This window comes from Neophocaena asiaeorientalis, unplaced genomic scaffold (genome assembly GCF_003031525.2).
Source record: "Neophocaena asiaeorientalis asiaeorientalis breed wild unplaced genomic scaffold, Neophocaena_asiaeorientalis_V1.1 scaffold629, whole genome shotgun sequence".
In the NCBI taxonomy this organism is placed as follows: Eukaryota; Metazoa; Chordata; class Mammalia; order Artiodactyla; family Phocoenidae; genus Neophocaena; species Neophocaena asiaeorientalis.
Genome location: NW_020175468.1, coordinates 1,284,302 through 1,292,841, shown reverse-complemented (window position 1 = coordinate 1,292,841; position 8,540 = coordinate 1,284,302). Strand labels below are relative to the sequence as shown.

Sequence of the window (8,540 nt, the reverse complement as noted above, 5' to 3'; positions counted from 1 at the left end):
GGGGGAGCTGGGAGCCCAACTCAGGTTCGGCCAGACTTAGAACCACTTCTCTGTAGGAAGAAGTCCTGGAATAATTGGGGAGGGAGAGATGCTTGGAAGGGATTTTCCTGTATTCTCTTAGTGGCAGGGTTGAGACCTTAGCTGGTGTTCCCGTCACTCCTAGTGATGCAAGGATGGGGCTGGAGTAAAATCAGGGAGGATTTGTGCTGTGGTGTCACCACTTTTATTAAGCATTAAGGGTCGGGTCTGGGCAGGTGGGGGAAGGTCAAGAAGTGGAGGTCATATATCAGGATCGGTTGGCCTGAATGGTTTTTCGGATCCAGTGGCCATATCTGCAGACGTCGGTGTAGACGCCTGGCTTCTCCTTGGATCCGCAGGGGACGTTACCCCATGACACGAGGCCTCGGAGACGGTCGCCACACACCAACGGACCCCCAGAATCACCCTGTGGTTAAAGAGGGAGAGAGTCAGATACAGGCTCGCAGAGAAGGAAGGACAGACAGAAGGAGACACAGAGACGTGTAGAGAGGGAGAAAGACACTCAGAGATGGAGAGAAAGACACACATACGGAGAGAGAGAGACAGACAGATACAAAGTCACAGATAGGGAAATAGAAGAGACTGAGGGAGACTCAGAAACACAGAGATCTCTAAAGAGAGGACAGATGGTCTCAGAAATGGGGCTCATCTGCCTGCCCTTTCTTTGCACCCAACTCACTGTGTATCACTTTTCTCTATCTTTGTGTCTTTCTCCCACTTGGCTGGTCTCTGCAGATCCTTCAACGCACAGGGCTCAGTTTTGGCATCAAAAGGAGAAATCCAATGGACGATGGTGGCAGAAAGCCAAGCTCCAAGTATTTGGGAGTCGGGATGGAGCCCCTTCTCTCCCCGGCCACGGTCCCCCTTCTGCACAGTGTGGTTATTTCCAAGCAGAACTTGTGGGGATTCTGTTGGAGCAGGGACAGCCTCCTGGCACCATCTGTGTCCCTACTGTGTCTCTGTGGTTCTTGATCTCTTCATCTCCATCCTTGTCTCTGCATTTCCTGTCTCTGCTGACTGACTTTTTACCTCTGCCTGTCCCCGATTGTGTTTCTGTGTATCAAATTGAGTCTCTCTCCCTTATCATGCCTCTGATTTTCACCCAGCCTGTCTCTGTAAAGCTCTAGTTTGGCCTGTGTATCTGTCTCTTCCTGCCCATCCCTGTCCTTGGCTATGCAACTGGTGGGTCCTGGCGTCCTCACCTGGCAGGAGTCCTTCCCGTGCTTCTCATCCCCGGCACACACCATGTTTTGGGTGATCTGGCCAGGGTAGGCGCGGTCACACTCCTCACGGGGCACCAGGTTGAGGTAGGCACACTGGATGATGTTAGGGAAATCACCTGCAAAGAGAGATGGGCCAGGATCACTTCACAACCCACCCTTCCCATCGATCCTCCAACACCTATAAATCCTCCCTCCCCTATTGGACCCTATTTCCCAACGGTTCCCTTTTTCCTATTTGTCGCTCATTCTCAAAACCCACTTCCATTGCCTGACTCCTGATTGGTCCCTCTTTCCATCAGTCTTCCCTCACATTGGCCTGTCTTCCTCACTAATTACCCCTTCTCTACCAGTTCTCGTTTCCTATTGGTCTTTCCTTCTCTTAGTTCCTGCCTTCACTTGTCTCTTTTCCATTGGTCCCACCTTCTTCAGTAGTTCTGCTGACCTCTAGACCCTCTTCCTCTATTAGTCCCGCCTCTGTTATAGCCTGTCCTCCTTCATTGGACCCTTCTTGCCCATTGGCTCATCCTGATTGGTCACCACTTGACTTTTGGTCTTTCCTAACTGGTCCCTTCTTTCCCCATTGGTTCTCCCTTCTATTGGCCCTTCATCCAAAGGTCTACTCCCTCGCTGCCGCTTCTTTCCTAAATGGCCTCATCCTCCCCCATTGGTTCTCCTTTCCTTTATGGCCCTTCACTCACTGGCCTACCCTCAATGGTTCCTGGTGATCTATTGTTTCTCCTCTAGTCCTTCTTCTAGTGACCCCTCTTGACCACTGACTCTTCTCAGTTGACCCTTCCCCCATGAGCTTTCTCGACACTGTTTGCTTTCTCAGTTCACATCCTTCAGCTGGCTCCCCTGCTTCTTCCATTAGTCCCTCCTCCATTTATCCTTTCTTGATCATTGGTGCATCCTGGTTGGTCCCTTTCGACAGCTGGCCCCCTTCCTGATTAGTATCTCCACAGTGACCCTCCCTCCTCGTTGACCCTTCATCTTATGGCCCACATCTCCATACCATTCACCTGTTGGTCTACTTTCTCCATTGGCTGTTCACTCATTGGCCCAACTCCCACATTTGCCCTCCCTCCCCATTGAACTTTCACCCACTCGTACACTACCCCATTGATTCTCACCGTTAACCCACCTCCCCATGACCAGTCACCTATTGATGATGGGTCACCTACATCATTCTCCCCCTACTGACCATCTTCCGTCTTGCCCCAGCCGAGGATGTGGCAGCTGGTGTGGTTGGCTGAGCAGTCTCTTTCCAGGGACAGGGGCTGTATGCGTGCAGAGAACTTGGCTGGACGTGACAGACGCAAAAGCATGATGTCCTGGTCATGGATGGCGGCGTTGTAGCCAGGGTGGACCACAGTCCGGACAACAGAGCTCTCCTCCTGGAAGCTCTCCCTTTGCTGAAGGTCGTGCTTTCCCAGGTAGACCTGAAGATTCCTGGGAAAGAGAAGGGCTGGGTCTCACCTGGAGCCCTTGGGCTGCAGCTGAGGCTCCAGAGGGGGCGACGGTGGGAGGTGGTGTAGCCTGGTACACCATGAACCATGCGGTCTTCTCCCCTCACAGTCTTTCCAGCTCAGTAAACGACAGATCCATCCTTCCAGAATAACCCGCAGACTATCCTTGACTCTTTATTTCTTGACTCACCTCCCAGCTGTCCAGAAATCCTTTTGTCTCTCCAAAGCATATCCAGAATCTGACCACTTCTCACCTCTCCCGCTGCTGCCATCTTGGTCTGAGCCACCATAATCTCTTACCTGGACTACAGTCTCACTGGACTCCTGGCTTCTACCTTTGCCCCTCTATAGTCTGTCCTCCACAGAGCAGCCAGAGCTATTTTAACAATATAAGCCAGCTTTGTCCCTCCTGTGCTCAGAACCCTCCTGTGACTCCCACCTTGCTCAGAATAAAGGCCAAAGTTCTCACTGTGACCTACAAGGTTCTGCACAATCCATCCCCGTCACTTGTCAGTTATCTCCCCGTCTCCCCCTTCTCCTTCTGTTCCAGCCACACCGGCTTCCCTGCCTTTCCTTGAACACAATAGTCATCCTCTCACCCCAGGGCCTTTGCACTGGCTGTTCTCTCTGCCAGCAACTCTTTCCCCCAGATATCTGCATGCCTCACTCCCTCACCTCCTTCAAATGTCACCTTCTCAGTGAGGCCTTCCCTGAAGACCCAATTAAAATGCAAGTATCCACCCCAACAGGCAAGTCCCAGCTCCCTCTCCTGATTTCCTTTCCACCAGAGAACCTAACATCACCATCTGACACGCTATATACGTATTGTTAAATATTTACTTGTTTTACTGTCTCCCTCTGCCACAGCCGTGCTATTCGATCGAAATTTCTGTAAGGATGGAAATATTCTCCATCTGCGCTGTTTGAAACAGTGGCCACTGACCACAGGCAGCTACTGAGCCCTTGAAGTGTGGCTAGTGGATTTGGAAATTCGTTTCATTTTTATGAATGTAAATTTAATTGGCCATATGTCGCTAATGGCTACTGCATTAGATGGCACAGCTCTAGAATATCAAGATGGGATTTTTGTTTTAGGCAGATACATCCTCCTCGTTGCCTAGACCAGTGTCTGGCATACGACAGGTGTTCAGTAAATATTTGTGAAATGGATCAAAGCATTACTCCCTTGCTCAGAAGCTTTCCATAGCCTCCAGCTTTTCCATTACCCTCAGAATAAAGCCCAAGTGCCTTATCCCACTATCCTCTGACCCTCAGTGAACCAGTAACTTTCTTTTCTTAGAACTCTTCACATTGTTCCCACTTCTTTGGTCCTTGCGTCTCCTCTGCCCTGGCTGCTCTGCCCCCTTTCTCATGTCCCATGCCTCAGTTTGAATTTCATCACATCAGAACGTCCTTCCGGACGCCTTCTTCCATCGAAAGCAGGTACCTCTGTTCTTTTCTCTCATGGAGCCATCCCTGTTTTTTCGCCTTCATCGGACTTAGAGTAATTTGTAATTGTATGGTTTGTCGAGGATTCTAGAACTGTCTTCCTGCACCTTTCTGCTCCTGTGTTCCCGAGGGCGGAGACTCTGGGTACCTCCCCGTCTCAGTCTTTGCTGAATTCCCACCGCCCAGCTCAAATCTGGCCCTTAGTGGGTGCTGTTGGTCAATGTGCGCTGAATGAATGAATGAGGATGGTGGGAGTGATGCCAGGTTTACCAGCGCTTGGGGGAGACCACCCTGTGGGGGGGGTCCTTGTGTCCATGACCCTGCAAGGTGAGACCCCTGTTGGGGTCTCTCCCGGCTCCCACTGGGATATGACACTTGCTACTTCTCTGAGCTTTAGTTTCCTCAGAAGCCAAGAGTCCCTTATTGTGGGGGATTCCAGGAAAGGTATAGAAACTGCCTACCTTGCTACGTGGCCCATAGTTAGCGTGGAAAAAAGTGGTGGCTCTTGTTCATCAACCTACTGGTTATTAGTGCCCTGAGGATTAGTCCTGGGTCCTCTATGGTCCTCTATCTATGCCCACTTTTTGGATGATCTCATCCCATCCCGTAGCTTTAGATACCACCTGTTTGTGGTATTTCAAGTCCTAATGTTTACCTCCATCTCTGACCTCTCCCCTGAGCGCCAGCAGTCAACCTGGCATCCTTCTTGAACACCAGCCAGGTACCTGAGACTCACCTTGGCTAAAACAAAATGTCTGATGCTCCCCACCCATATCCAAACTGCTCCTCTTTCCTTCCCCCCCCGACTCAGAGAAAGACACATCCAAACAGCCAGTGGTTCAAGCCCCATCCCCGGAAGTCAGCCCTGCTTGTTCTCTTTCTCTCCCATTCCACACCACCAAGTCCTGCTGACTCAGCCTCAGGACCCCTCCCCGGGTTTTCAACTCCCCTCCATCCCCAGGGCCACCGTCCGTCCTGGTCCATCTCAGGACGATGGCAACAGCCTCCACATGCATCCCTTCATCCCCCGCCCAGTTCGCTTTCCAGAGTGCTTTTAAAACTGTAAATCCGATCATGCTGCTTCCCTGATTAAAACTCTATGTGGCTCCCCCCAGCGCTTAGAATTAAATCCATCGCTCCCTACAGGGCCCTGTAGAAGGTCAGTTCATCAAAGCAGCAGTTTTCTTGTTTTCTTCACTGCGATATCCCCAGGGCCCCAGACACTGCCTGACACGTATTTAGTAATCAGTTAAATACTGGTCAGTTGAACCCGGTTATCAGATGGCCTCACGATGGGACAGGGGGATGTGTGAAGTCTGCAAGACGCCCGCAGGGTCTAACTGCAACCACTCCTCATTCACAGCGTGGAGACTCACGGTTTTTGGCAGTGGGCAGCGGTGAGGACCCACAGTGGGTGAATGAGGACCCCCCCACAGAGCAAGTGGCCTGAGGTGTAGAGGGCAGCTTGGTAGGGGTGAGACGTCTGCTCACAGGGTCCACCATGCAGCAACTTATTCTTCTGTTCCTCTGTCTGGGCTGAGGGAGGGAGGGTCTGAGTCAGAGAGAAGGTCTGGAGACGTCAGGTACCTCCCCCCAAGGCGAACCCCATTGCTGTCTTAATCATCAAGATCTTCTCCATCCCCATGCCCCAAACCAACCCCATCCTCCAACTCTTCTTCAAACCCACCCCTTCTTCATCTCAATCCCCATCCCCAAAGCCAAAGCCATCCCTAAGCGTTCTTATCTTTAACCCCACCTCCAGCCAATTTCCCCATCTCTAACCCCATCTCCCAAGCCAAGCTCATCCTCAAACCCTTCCCCATCTTCACGGCCGCCTCCCACCCCTTCCCCATCTGCATCCCTCGTCCCTAATTTAACCCCTGCATCTTCCTCATTTGAAACCCAGCCCCCTCCATCCTCATGTGTATCCCCATCCCAGCTCCAATCTCTTCCCCATCAACAACCCCCACCCCATGCCCTGACAGCCCCCTGCCCCTCCCTTTTTGGCCTACCTGCAGCGACCAGAATCAGTGTTACAATCAGCGTCTTCATGGCCGTACCTGAGAAGGGAAGCCAAGCGCTCCATGAGTCCTGGCCTCAGACTTCGCCCAGTCTCCTCCCTCTCCGCCCGCCTCATCTTCCCTTTCCTCCCCGGCCTGCCCTGCTCTCCTGAACTTTGACTTCTATCTTCCCCATTTAGCCTCTTGATTTCTTGTCTCCCTGACCCATGTCTTCCATCTGAGGGTCCCCCGGAGGCGGGTGCCAGAGAGGACCCAGAACCTGCTGCTCACGGCGCACCTCACATTATTTTTCTATCCTCGGCTTTAGCCTGCCTGATTAGTAACAGGAGGAGGGAGGGCCCCTGACGTTCTTCCCTCTATGGGATTTCTCCTCCTCCCTTTGGCTCTGTGCTTACCTGTTGCTCAACCCCACGCCTGTAGGTTCTGGTGGGAGGTGTGATCTTACCTGCTGGGGGCCGGCTGCCTGGGGGTCGACTCTTGGGTTGGGGGCAGGGACAGTACGTGTCACAGGCAGACAGAAAGGGAGACAGACAGAGAGTCAGAAATGCAGGGAACCGCGGAGAGAGAAGTGATGCTGAAAACAGAGAGGACGCCTCAAGAGTCGGAGACGGAGGGCAGAAAGCAGAGAATATAGGGGCTGTGGCGCCCAGGGCCTGGCAGACAGACACCCTGAGCTCCCGGGCGCCCCCTGGAAGAGACTGGTCCTGTCCTCAGATGCTCCTGGTGTGTCCTTTTAATCTCTGCCTCCCCAGGTCCCCGAGGCAGGAGAGGGACCCGCCCTTTTCCTCCTCACCCAGGACTCCCACGCATATTCCTCCCACCCTCCCACAGCTCCCCGCCTGATGGCCCCCCTGACCCCGGCTTCCAGGGAGGGCAGTGCAGGTCCCTGAGTGCACTGGGGGCCCGGGTTCCCAGGTCTGAGGGAGGAGGGGGCTGGGGGCTGAGTATTCCGGACCTTCAAGGAGAAAGGAGCTGGGAGTCTGCACACCTGGATCTAAAGGAAGGAAGGGCAGAAGCTTGTTCTCCTCGGTTCCTAGACTTCTAGGTCCTTGAGCAAGAAAGGATCTGAGGGGCTTCCCTGGTGGCGCAGTGGTTAAGAATCCACCTGCCAATGCAGGGGACACGGGTTCGATCCCTGGCCCAGGAAGATTCCACATGCCGCGGAGCAACTAAGCCCGTGCGCCACAACTACTGAGTCTGCGCGCTACAACTACTGAAACCCGCGTGCCTAGAGCCCGTGCTCCACAACAGGAGAAGCCACCGCAGTAAGAAGCCCGCGCACCGCAACGAAGAGTAAACCCCGTTCGCCGCAACTAGAGAAACCCCGCAGGCAGTAACAAAGACCCAGTGCAGCCAAAAAAAATAAAAATAAATTAATTAATTTAAAAAAAAAAGAAAGAAAGAAAGGATCTGAGGACCCAAATGCCTGCGTCCCAGGCAAACACACAGAACCCCCTGTCCTCCTGGACTCCCACCTCTCATGTGCTCTGGGGCCTGCAGGCTGTCACTCCTGGGTTCAGCACCCTTGGGCACTGGGAACCAGGCCCCACGGGTTCAGTGGGGTTGGGGTGACTCACGCACCTGCCTGTAAGTCCCTCTGTGGGTGCTGGAGAACCTCAGTGTCCTCGCGAGACACAGCAAAACCAGCCAGCAAGAAAGCGTGTGTCACCAAGCTGGTACCCGCCCCTGCCCCGGGCTGTGGTGCAGACCCAGGCACTGTGGGGAAAGGGCCTTCGAACAATAGGGCTTTGTCTGTCCCCAGCACCCAGTGCCATGCTCCTGTCGGCTCCATTTCTCAAGCTCTCTTCCGGGCAGGTGGACGGCCGGCTGCATCAATTGCTTCCCTTTATCTCTATCTGACAGTCCTGTTGCTGTCCTTTGAGTGTCCACCCACCTCTGCCCGGATATCAGGACTCTTGACCCGCCTGGCCCCCCTTCTCCAAGTCTCTCGGTGTCCAGCTCTCTCCCTGGCCATGGCGGGGGGTGCCTCCGTGTCTGTCTGTTTGTGTCTCTCCACCCCTCTGCCTCTTTCTCTATATTTTTCTCTGTATCTCTGTCTTTCCCCTTGATTTTCCAAGTCTCCGTTAACACTCTCTAAATCTCTCCTTACCTCTCCTAGGTTCCACCTGCGTTTCCAAGAGAAGCTTGTGTATGCACAGAGGGGAGTTAGCTCCTGCAGAAGGGGTGGCGTGGGAGAGGGCAGCGGGGAAGCTAGTGGGACCCAGGAGGATTTCAGGACTTGTTGATGAGATTTAACATCTACAGAGAGACACAGAAATAAACGGGAATGCAGGAAGAGTGTGATGAGAAACGGGGGTCCAGGAAGCTATGGGGGGATCCAG

The 8,540-nt window shown here is 53.3% G+C and overlaps 1 protein-coding gene across 1 annotated transcript; it reads right to left on the bottom strand.

Moving 5' to 3' along the window:
* Positions 1 to 286: 286 nt before the first annotated feature.
* Positions 287 to 6,229, bottom strand: LOC112415300 (kallikrein-6-like). The gene is made up of 5 exons (XM_024768218.1): positions 6,190 to 6,229; positions 5,554 to 5,713; positions 2,464 to 2,711; positions 1,242 to 1,378; positions 287 to 445 (listed from the first exon to the last, which is right to left on the bottom strand). Exons 1-5 carry the CDS (start codon positions 6,227 to 6,229, stop codon positions 287 to 289), a joined length of 744 nt encoding a protein of 247 aa, XP_024623986.1.
* Between the last annotated feature and the right edge of the window lie 2,311 nt (positions 6,230 to 8,540).

Excerpts from the sequence above, each read along its gene's own strand:
- LOC112415300 (XM_024768218.1), bottom strand. The coding sequence starts at position 6,229 with ATGAAGACGCTGATTGTAACACTGATTCTGGTCGCTGCAG. Across the intron at positions 5,714-6,189 it reads ACTGATTCTGGTCGCTGCAG|CCCAGACAGAGGAACAGAAG; the intron begins GTAGGCCAAAAA and ends TCCCTCCCTCAG. Across the intron at positions 1,379-2,463 it reads CTGGGGCAAGACGGAAGATG|GTGATTTCCCTAACATCATC; the intron begins GTCAGTAGGGGG and ends CTCTCTTTGCAG.